The sequence below is a fragment of the Paramormyrops kingsleyae genome, chromosome 1, assembly GCF_048594095.1.
Source record: "Paramormyrops kingsleyae isolate MSU_618 chromosome 1, PKINGS_0.4, whole genome shotgun sequence".
NCBI lineage: Eukaryota > Metazoa > Chordata > Actinopteri > Osteoglossiformes > Mormyridae > Paramormyrops > Paramormyrops kingsleyae.
The window spans coordinates 46,383,787-46,395,454 of NC_132797.1; the positions used below are offsets into that span (position 1 = coordinate 46,383,787).

Below are 11,668 nucleotides of genomic sequence, written 5' to 3' on the forward strand. Positions count from 1 at the left end.
CTGTTCCACAGCTGCATCTGTCTCATCATCCTTGTCTGGCTCGTTACCTAGCTGATCATCTTCAACAATGTCAAACGTGGCATTCTCACATATCTCAACATCTGTGTAATCTGGATGGGCCTCTTTAAGTTTAGCTAGTCCTGCTAGCACATTTTTCATGTCTACTGTGTAGAAGTGTTGGTGACCTTTGTATTTAATATTCCTCTTAAGCTTGACTTTTAAAAGCTCAGCTTCATTGCTAGCCCTTGGAAGAGTATTTACAGTCGTTTCCATCTCAGAAGGTACACACACAACGGCTCCATGCACTGCTCTTTGCTGTCCTTTGGGTAATGCAACAATCTTGGCAAAAGGAATAATCTTTGCAATCAATTGCCTTTCGAGCACATTTAATTCAAACAGCTCTGAGGGAATGGGTGCTAGGTGCAAATTATTTGCAGCGGCAATCGGTGGCATCCTTCCTCGTCTTAGGTGGCTGTCACATGTGTAGCAGATCCATTCCTGCATCCTCTCTCTCCGTACAGAACATGGAGCTGAACAAGCAGGAACACAAATGTGAACATATGTACCTGTTAGACATTCAGCCACCAGCTGAAGATTTTTGGAGTATGTGCCTCTGTTACAATGCTTAACTTGACTGGGGAAAAGAGCTCTATGACACACCGTGCAGACATGTGTGGGTCCACATTGAATCTTCTCTTGGAATTTAACTATTGCAGCTTGCATTTCATTGCTGATCAGGGGCTGTGGGGTTTCCTGGCGGGAGCCTGCCAGTGTTCTATATTTCCTCCTTATTCTGAAAGCACACTGCAGCATTTGATTAGTAACAAGTGCAGTCTTGGACTGACTGAGTTTCTTTTTGGCAGCATATTGTTTAATATAGTGGAGCCTAAAACGTGTTTCATTGTAAGATTTGTCTTTCATATACTTCTTCATAAATGTTTTTTGTTTACTTCTGAAGTCAGGATCCGTACTGTATCTCTGTGTCACGTACTTCATTTGTTTACTTCTGAAGTCAGGATCCGTACCGTATCTCTGTGTCACGTACTTCATTTGTTTACTTCTGAAGTCAGGATCCGTACCGTATCTTTGTGTTACATATTTCATTTGTCTGCTCCGAAAGTGAGGATCAGTTTTGTATCTGTTGCTGATGTATTGTTTCTTCCATGTTTGCTTTTTAACATACGCTTGTTTCATGGCCTGTAGTTTTTTTAACTTAAATGCAGGACAGGTAGAATATTTTTCTTTTTCTGATGTACTTCTTGTTGTTGTACTTCTGGTGTTGCTTTTGGTCCTCCGACTTCCTTTGCGTCGCCTTGCTTTTGTCATTTTTGACACATCTGAGATTGGTGTTTGACTTACTTGCAATACATTGGGCACTTGATTGAGCATATCATTTGGCTCTCGCTCATCAAAACAGCACTTTTGGTTTTTGACACACTGGTTTGATTCTGTTAATCTTGAAGAAATATTTACAATGCCCATGTGTGTAGGAGGGGCATCATCAGCGTCGTCACTGAGAAAAGTAACTGGGACAAACTCATAAGTGGTATTGGGACCGCGATTCTCAAAGAGCTTGTATAGGTGCTCAACCATGTCCGTCAGTTTGCCAAAACTCATCATAATTGCAGTTCCATCATGATGGGGCAGACCTGCTGAACATCTGGAATGTGAATCAAACAGTCCATATGTACCTGATCTGTCCCGAAAAACTGCAATGCATTCTGGACTCACAATAAGTAAAGCATGGTTAACATTTTCTGACAAACACTCCAGTTGGGTGGCAAGGGGCAAACCCAGTCCTCCTTGATGTAGCAGGTGACCCACTCTTACATTTTCTGCGTGTACATTATACATACATCTGTCTGTCAGTACCTGTTTCGGCATTTCTTCGACTGTGAGGTGGTCATCAATGAATGTGCCATCCAATAAGAGCTGCTGTTTAATACCAATGTAAAGTGCATTTCCTTTTTGAAGCACTGTGTCAAGTGACATTGTTTCAAGCTGTACTCCCTCATTGTGGTAAGCCAAAAAAGTGAGAGCCATGCATGTGCACTGGTGACCACGGGAAAAAGTACTGTATCTCTTGTCTGCCTGGGAATGTGTCGCTCTCACTGACTGGGTGGGTAGACCACTGACGCTGCTGTTCATAGCTGAATGCTGTAATGACAAAGAAAAGTATAATTTTTATAGTCCTATTTCTTTTGCTACTGACAATTTTAAAGTTATACACGTCATAATCAATCAAAACCATTTAAATAACCATTAACATCTTTTGTACTTAACCGCAGTTGACATTTCACTATGTGTACTAGGGTTGGGGCCATTCATGGACTGAAATGAAAATGTATGGTGAATTCCAATTCACTATTTGCAATTAATGTACAGTTCTATGTCTAATTTACTTACGTTTCATTAACTATTTTTCATGTATTCCATTGTATTTGTAAGGCACTGTGATTAAAATTCCAATGTATGTTACTACATATAATCACAAACACATGCTCAAACAGCAAGAAATAGAAATTGGTGTTCACTGAATTGAATTGCACTTCCTGACAGTCCAATTTAATTGTAATACACTTTCCTGTTGTTAAATTCTACTTCCAATTGCATTTTCTTATGTAAATTGAAATTGAGCTCATTCCTGAATCGACCGCAACCCTAGTGTACAGGAAGCATGCAAATTACCTGGCTGCTGAGGTCCAGCATGCTGTCCAGTAGGATGGTGGATGAATCAGCACCAGTGTCCTTCATTAGCACCACTCCTAACTAAAATGGAAATGGTTAGTAAAGGAAGAACATAGTAAATATGTACATTTGTGCTATTGATTCTCTCTGTGATACACATGTACATGAGTCACATTTGACATTTCAAAATTTGAGTTGCTGGGATGTGATTTAAATAGTGAAACCAAAATTCTTAAACATAGGCATATTCACTGCGCTATCCTCAGAAAAAGAAAAGGCAACTATAAGTTGAACATGCTGTCTGTTGCCCCTAGGATTATCTTTTTAACAGAGCATTACCGTAAATCCAATAACCATTAATAATTTGTGTAGTTTTGAAACATTTGACATTTTAATATGTGTGTACAGTGTATGAAAACTACCTGGCTGATGTGATCCAGTGTGCCATTCTCTGGTGGCACAGCAGGTGACTCAGCACCAACGCCCTTCAACGGCACTCGTCCTGGCTTGCAAGGTGTTGGCCTGGTCAACTCCCTCGCTGTCACGTCCTCCTAAAATTAAAGTAATTAGTGAACTGTATGGAAAGGACAGAGTAAATATATGTACTTTTGTTCCTTTGACTCTGTGGAATTGTCATGTTGTGTACATGCACATGTGTATAATCACATTTGATGTTTCACATTTCAACCGCTTTGAATGTGATTCAAACAGTCAAACCACAATGCTTAAACCTAGGCTCTTTGACTAAGCTTCCCTCAGAGAAAAAGTAGACAAGTCTAAAGTTAATGTACTATACGGTGCTACTATGATTATCTGGAAAATACAACAACTGCATTTGCAGTGCACCATGTGCATTAAATTTAAACAAAGAAGAACTACCAGTATCATTGCATTTGAAATGCAGAAAACAATTTAAAATAATCATCCCTAATCGTAGTTATTAACTAGTCAAACTATGACACACCTGCTCCTCCTCCAGTGTCGTCTTGGATGCAGCAGGTCTCCGCCGATGGTCCACCGTAGATGTCTAAGAAATGACAAAGCATAAGAAAGATTGTTGCCGCCAAGAGGAACATTCAGAGAAGTGAGCTGTGTGTTGCCCCTATGATTAAGTTCTTAAGACAGCATTACCATTAATCCATTAGCAATGTTTGTACTTGCGAAACATTTGACATTTTAAAAACTATGACACACCTGCTCCTCCTCCAGTGTCGTCTTGGATGCAGCAGGTCTCCGCCGATGGTCCACCGTAGATGTCTAAGAAATGACAAAGCATAAGAAAGATTGTTGCTGCCAAGAGGAACATTCAGAGAAGTGAGCTGTGTGTTGCCCCTATGATTAAGTTCTTAAGACAGCATTACCATTAATCCATTAGCAATGTTTGTACTTGCGAAACATTTGACATTTTAAAAACTATGACACACCTGCTCCTCCTCCAGTGTCGTCTTGGATGCAGCAGGTCTCCGCCGATGGTCCACCGTAGATGTCTAAGAAATGACAAAGCATAAGAAAGATTGTTGCCGCCAAGAGGAACATTCAGAGAAGTGAGCTGTGTGTTGCCCCTATGATTAAGTTCTTAAGACAGCATTACCATTAATCCATTAGCAATGTTTGTACTTGCGAAACATTTGACATTTTAAAAACTATGACACACCTGCTCCTCCTCCAGTGTCGTCTTGGATGCAGCAGGTCTCCGCCGATGGTCCACCGTAGATGTCTAAGAAATGACAAAGCATAAGAAAGATTGTTGCCGCCAAGAGGAACATTCAGAGAAGTGAGCTGTGTGTTGCCCCTATGATTAAGTTCTTAAGACAGCATTACCATTAATCCATTAGCAATGTTTGTACTTGCGAAACATTTGACATTTTAAAAACTATGACACACCTGCTCCTCCTCCAGTGTCGTCTTGGATGCAGCAGGTCTCCGCCGATGGTCCACCGTAGATGTCTAAGAAATGACAAAGCATAAGAAAGATTGTTGCCGCCAAGAGGAACATTCAGAGAAGTGAGCTGTGTGTTGCCCCTATGATTAAGTTCTTAAGACAGCATTACCATTAATCCATTAGCAATGTTTGTACTTGCGAAACATTTGACATTTTAAAAACTATGACACACCTGCTCCTCCTCCAGTGTCGTCTTGGATGCAGCAGGTCTCCGCCGATGGTCCACCGTAGATGTCTAAGAAATGACAAAGCATAAGAAAGATTGTTGCCGCCAAGAGGAACATTCAGAGAAGTGAGCTGTGTGTTGCCCCTATGATTAAGTTCTTAAGACAGCATTACCATTAATCCATTAGCAATGTTTGTACTTGCGAAACATTTGACATTTTAAAAACTATGACACACCTGCTCCTCCTCCAGTGTCGTCTTGGATGCAGCAGGTCTCCGCCGATGGTCCACCGTAGATGTCTAAGAAATGACAAAGCATAAGAAAGATTGTTGCCGCCAAGAGGAACATTCAGAGAAGTGAGCTGTGTGTTGCCCCTATGATTAAGTTCTTAAGACAGCATTACCATTAATCCATTAGCAATGTTTGTACTTACGAAACATTTGACATTTTAAAAACTATGACACACCTTCTCCTCTTCCCATCTCTTCTTGGAAGCAGCACGTCTCCGCTGATGTTCCATGGTAGATGTGTAATAAATCACAAAGAAAAAGAAACATTTTCTTATACCATTTGTTGTAGTGTTTTTTGCACTAAAAACCAGCAGGATTAGCATTGTTTAAATGCTGTTGTGTAAGCAACCTGAAAATATCTTATGACTGTTACACAAACATAAATAAATTTAATCCAAATTACCTTCCTGCCCTTCGTACCACCAGTGGATTCCAAAGCGCCACATGCTGGAACAAAGCGGTCCATCTTCTCCTGAACTGCAGGGCTGAACCACACCGGATTTAGGGGGATGGAACACTGCAACAAGTTTCCCTGTCAAGTAAAATTGCACAGAGATGAGATATATATATATATATATATATATATATATATATATATATATATATATATATATATATATATGTATGTATGTATGTATGTATGTATGTATATATATATATATATATATATATATATATATATATATATATATATATATGACATAAGCATGCACAATTTATTTGTCATATGTAGTGTTAAGAGAAAACACACCTGCTGGCCAGCCATCCTCCTACTCTCCTGAGTGCGTTCACCCTGCACGCGCTGCCTCTTCTATTATGATTAAAAAACAAAGTTTTGTTGGAGAAGTACTGATCAAACATCCCGTAAAATATAGGCCACCAAGTTACAGCATGCATCCATTACCTGCTGAACAAGCGTCCAGTCGAACGGGTTGGAAGCACGTGGCACAGTCACCTCGCCAACCACAACCAACTTGGGGGAGACTCGTCTGACCACTGGTGGTGAAGTCTTCGTGGTAGCTGGTGCCTTAGAAGGAGCCGCCTGCAATTCAAAGAGTTTGTTTAGGCTCCATAGACCGCAATGTGTTTGCATATAAGCTGCAATGCATGTAATGGACCATCATTACCACAACCAAATTGGGGGGCACTGGTCTCTCCACTGGTGGTGAAGTCTTCGGAGAGGCCGGTGCATCTGGAGTAGCTGCCTGTAGTTGCAAAGAGGCAGCATCCCAGAGCAACCATGTAAGGATCTCCATCCCTACATTGTCACTTAGGTGCACCTGCCAGACATAGTGACACGTAAACAAATGTAGACATTGACAGTAAATCTTCATTAGCATTTTTACAGCAACATGTTTTACGTACACCATCTTTGCACCACAGCTCCAGGCGACTCAGCGGGAAGTGTTCAGCAACGGATAGGTACCGAATACCTAGAAGAAAAAGCAGTTCAACCATGAATCTTATTTCTAGCCAGCCTAGAATTTTGTAATACTGCACAGATAAAGTAGAAATGTGTAGCAAGAGAAGAAAATATTGGTTTAATTTGAGATGAAATTAATTACGATTTACTGTGTGCTGAAGGACAAATGTCATTGCTCAACCAAGGAAATTTTAGACTGCAAAAACATGTTGATCGTTATGACAGAAACACTCGTGTGGCAAAAGAGTCACTTTTCCCCGAGTGAGGGGGTCTATTAACACAGGTAAACTGAGGAATCAAACAGGTGAACTTAGGTAGGGCTGGGGGCGCAGTGGTTTTGGCTGCAAATAAGGCTTTGGCAAAGGCGAGGGGTCCGTGAGGACTGGAGGGCAGGAACGGAAACAGGACAAAGGGACGCAGAGGTCAACAAGTGGCACCGACAGGCGTGGCTTGTAGGAACAGAACTCGAGCTGTGGGAAGAGAACAGAGAGAGCCGCTCGGCATGTGCCGAGCGGGACACAACAACAATACCTCGCCCCGTGTGTGGGGAGACAATCCTGTTTAAGGGATCCCACGCAGGTGCGGCTTGTTAGCCCTCATCCGCAAGGTGGTTTGGGATGTGGGTGTAACATTGATATTTCATTGACAGTAACAAAACAGCTCCCCAAATAATGGTAATAGCTGTCTTTTTAAACTTTTAAAGCAATTTTGTATTTTTGTTAAATAGTCTTCTGAAAAAGAGCAGTGTTTTGTACATACCCTCCTGAGCGGCCACACGATGGTACTCCTGGCGCAGGAGACGTTGCACTGCTTCATCCACGGTGAGACGTGTAGGGAAATCCAGAACAACCACCTGTATTTATTTAAAAAGAATAACAATCATTTAAACAATATTTAATTCGCAAGACTTCAATGAACGAATGCATTGAAAAAATAAAGAGTTACATTAGGCCAGCGGTTGCAGAGAGTGGTGAGCAGCCTCCGGAAGTCAGCTCCAGCCTCGGTGATGGTCCTGCTGGCGGTCAAGTTGTTGCTGGGTGCTAACACGCAGACTACCTCGGGTGTCCGAGGAAGAACTGCATGCAGCACCTCACGCCTCAACTCAGCCGCGCTCGCCCCTGGAGTCGACATCAAGCCGAAGGAGAGTCGGCCCTGTGGCATGGTGACAAACCCATCTACGATCGCTCGCAAATGGGAGTCACCAACCAACAGAGCCAACTGCAAAAGCAAAAGCACAATACATGATTAAAAATGGGCAGTTAATTGTGAAGAGCAAAATGTATGTAAAGAACAAAACAGAATTACCTTCTTCTCCAGGTCCTCGGCTGGAATAACCAACTTGTGGCTCCGTCCAGTCACACGAGATAGTGGCCACCGCCTCACCCGATGACGAAAGCCAGTCCCACGGCCTATTTAGAGACACACAGAAACCAAGATAAAACTTTCAATTCTTGGAGCAGTCAACGAAATGAACACACAAGCACTACATACGTGAAGAGACGTATGTTGCCATCTGCTGGGGTTCCTCTTGGAAGGCCGTGGAACGTGACACCTACAACAGGTTTTCATCAAAGTTTTTGATAAGTACAATGGCATCATGACACTGTAACAAAATAAAATTACTAGCAGCCACTGTCATGAGAACAGAAGAAGACTTTTCTGATTTGTAGGTTAGATACCTCCTTGGTGACGTCATATGGACAAATCGGAGGATCTGCCAGGTCCAGCTTCCTCCATCTCTTCTTGGCAGCCTCGGAACGACTCCCTTTACGCGGCATCCTCTCTGGTGTAAACCTGTGAAATACACGAAAACTGGCAAGAACAAGGTTATCTCCACCCAAAGTGGATGGAGAGCAGACAAGCAGAAAAATGTAAAAAATACAGTTATGGAACAACTTCTAGAAATATGTATATGTTTTTTGTAGGTAGTGTGTGTGTGTGTGTGTGTGTGTGTGTGGGCACGGGAGGTGTGGATGTGTGTGGGTATTTAAAATGACAGTTATTAATGGATGTGTGTTAAGGTTTTTTTTCTCTTTTTTTGTGGTAATGTGCTGACTGCAATGTACTTAATGATTTGTGGTGATGCCAAAGCACAGCAGCTCTCACAGAATGAGGAACTGTAAAGAGAAGCAGAATAGATTGGTATTATTTGTACTGTAGAACATTACTTAAGAGGAAAAACTGTTTTAGCAAGAAACCCGAGTGCAATGAAATAGCCTACATTGTAGTTTCACATAGCCTGTTCGACATAGTTGATCAAACACAAAAGCCATTATTGTGAACTGCTAGTTTTATCCATAGTGCCCTGAATTTCTCTTCTCGACATGTGAGTTTATTTAGAATTTATCTAAACCATCTCAACACAAGGCGAAAGGTCAAACCATATGTATAGCAAGCCACGATGCAGCGTAGAATTTATTTTTGTGTTGCTGTGGCAGCCTCTCTGAAGCCTGAACTCTAATAACCACTGCACTATTGAAACTGACACGTCTTGAAAGTAACACTTAGGCAAATGAGAAATATAATTTAAAGAATTCATGTAATTAAATTAAAAGGTGTTGACACAGTAGTAGGTTTAAGGATGTGCATAATTATGGAACCAGAGTATTATAAGTTTGTAGAGCAGTGTGTAGACTTTTTATATGAAATATATATCACAACATACTCTGCTAACATACTCGATTATTATTAATTATGGAATGACACTGAAAGGCCAGCAAAGCAGTCACAAACTCTGTCAGTTATACAGTGATGCCAACCACAGCATGACAATACCCTCACAGCACACAGAGCTATTAAATACTGACTTAGTTACCTGCCAAATGTAAGAATGCTTAGAGTATTTCATTCATTCATTAAGCAATGCAATTGTACAAAACTGCAGGAACATTCAATAAACTTCAATACAGAAATGCAAATCAATAAGGATTTTTTAAAAGACATTTACACATTTAGCAATACAAGTTTCTTGTAAGAAAATGACATTCAATACAAAGTACTTCATACATAGAATACACGTTCAATGTACTGATGTAGTAAGTCCTTTTATTGCACATTTCGCACCTCATTTAATTTCAGTTCATTTGCACAACACCCACTCATACACGTAAGGGATAATGTACAGGCAGCCGGTAGTTATCGCAGAAATAAGCCCCGACATTGTGATCAGTGTATCACACTGAAGGGGCTTATTTCGCGATAACTACCGGCTGCCTGTACATTATCCCGCTTATTACACGGCTACTTGCCACATAAGGAAAAAAACTGGACATGAATATGAATTTGAAACATGTTATTGGCATATTTGTTTTAAATTAACATTTTTAAACGGTAATCTTTGTTGGCCCGGAGGGATTTTAAACATACAAGTAGTACCGGCTATGCGTTATTACTTTGGAGCGGTTATTATTTGAAAAGAACGAACCTGCAAATGTCTCAACTGACCAATCAGAATCAAGCATTCCAGAGAGCCGTGTAATAAAACGAAATAACATGTCTGTGTCCAAAATCACACACTGCATTTCACATACTATGTGAATTAACCTTATCAAACCTAAGGTACCTTGAGCTATTTTTGTATTCCATTAGATTTAGGCTTATTATATTGTATGGACATAAGTTAGCAAAATATGATTTATGGTTTTGTTTTCAGGACTTTCTGGGCTACTTAGATATATAATAATTTGATGTGTACATACAATATTATTTTTTTCATGAGGAGAAATCAGTCGCGAGTACAGTAAAATCCAGTTATAACGGACTTCAAGGGACTTGGCAAAGCAGTCCGTTATATCTAAAATTCGTTATATCTAGGGTTGCTGTACGGCCAGAACAGAACTACAGGACACCATTTACTCCTGCCACACCCCAGCAGACAACCTTGTAGCATAGATTATTATATTTTACGTGTAGTAATCTAACTTTACCTGACCAGATGCATGACTATTAATAATCACCGGCACGTCAGGCGCCTTGTAGGCGGAGCTGCATGTCCGTTATAGCCGAACAAAACTACAGCTAAAAGCTGTATAATGGACATGCTTTAGGGGGAAAGCGGAGCCCCACGCGAACACGGGGAGAGCACGCAAGGTCCACACAGAAAGGCCAACCGAAGGATCGAACCGAGATCCTTCTCCGATAAACACTGCGCCACCGTGCAGCCGCAAACTACAGTTGAAAAGGTTAAATAAAAAAGCAGATGCTTACCAGCTCGACGTGTGACGTTTAGATAGTCAGGAAACTCGTAGCAATGCAATATGAAATCCAGTAGCTTTTGTCTCAACCAACCGCCAAAACCACCTGCAACTTCCAGAAAGATCTGGGAAGTTATATATGGTATGAATAAATCATTCGTATTGGACAATTCTTTTCATCCAACATCCAATCATATGTGAGTAGTGGCACATAGCAATGGCATAGCAACCACCTTGTATGCATGCAAGCGATTCTGGAAGTCTGGACCCAGTCTAAATGGGGCACATATGACTCAATGTGGGCGCGCATTAGGGGTGGGCGATATGGAGGAAAATATTATATCACAATGGTTTTATATTTAAATCACGATTTTATCAGGTTTTTAGCATGGGTTTGTGACGATTGTTTTTTTTTTTTTTTACTATTATGCAAATGATTGAACAATGCAACCAAATTATTTCTAACTTTAAAGCATTTAGGCTTCAGGCTTTGTGTATACCGGCAAATCAACTTCCGGCTTTTGTACGCCTGTCATAAATCCGAACGACAATGCTATCATTTGTAGTTTTTAATCTTTATGGTTATATATATTTTAACAGTAGTGTCATACGCCTTTGTCAGAGATAACTTAATTAAATAAAATGGGTTTATTTATTCTGGGTGCCTCTACTGAAGCTGCTACCCCCGCGACCCGAACCCCGGACAAGCGGTAGATGATGGATGGATGGATCGATGGATGGGCTTATTGTGTGTACCCTAGTATTAAGTGTTAAATCTTAAAATATTCATTCACCATAGAAATGCATGTCCCGTATGTTGAAATCTGTGTGCTTCTGTTACCATTACTGTCTTCTAATTGTATTCTTTATTTATCTATCCTTTGTTTAACTAGGAAGGTTCCATTGAGATACAATATCTCGTCTTCCAGGAAGTTCTAGCTAAAATGGCAGAAAATAAGAAAAGTA

The 11,668-nt window shown here is 40.8% G+C and overlaps 1 protein-coding gene and 1 long non-coding RNA gene across 2 annotated transcripts; both read right to left on the minus strand.

Annotated features, from left to right (window-relative positions):
* Nucleotides 1-2,074: 2,074 nt before the first annotated feature.
* On the minus strand, nt 2,075-3,174 carry LOC140578778 (uncharacterized). Its single transcript, XR_011983052.1, has 3 exons — nt 3,111-3,174; nt 2,689-2,769; nt 2,075-2,157 (listed from the first exon to the last, which is right to left on the minus strand). It is a non-coding gene; the product is annotated as an uncharacterized lncRNA (long non-coding RNA).
* Nucleotides 3,175-5,244: 2,070 nt separating this feature from the next.
* Nucleotides 5,245-8,287, minus strand: LOC140591691 (uncharacterized). Its single transcript, XM_072713188.1, has 11 exons — nt 8,189-8,287; nt 8,001-8,061; nt 7,815-7,918; nt 7,455-7,727; nt 7,269-7,362; nt 6,452-6,519; nt 6,214-6,366; nt 5,991-6,128; nt 5,838-5,897; nt 5,490-5,618; nt 5,245-5,304 (listed from the first exon to the last, which is right to left on the minus strand). The coding sequence occupies exons 1-11, from the start codon at nt 8,285-8,287 to the stop codon at nt 5,245-5,247; spliced, it is 1,239 nt and encodes a 412-aa protein (XP_072569289.1).
* Nucleotides 8,288-11,668: the final 3,381 nt, after the last annotated feature.

Bases quoted from the DNA above. Each gene is read 5' to 3' on its own strand.
- LOC140591691 (XM_072713188.1), bottom strand. From the start codon at position 8,287: ATGCCGCGTAAAGGGAGTCGTTCCGAGGCTGCCAAGAAGAGATGGAGG. The intron at 8,062-8,188 runs GTATCTAACCTA...AACCTGTTGTAG, and splicing joins CATATGACGTCACCAAGGAG to GTGTCACGTTCCACGGCCTT. The intron at 6,367-6,451 runs GTACGTAAAACA...TATGTCTGGCAG, and splicing joins AGCTGTGGTGCAAAGATGGT to GTGCACCTAAGTGACAATGT.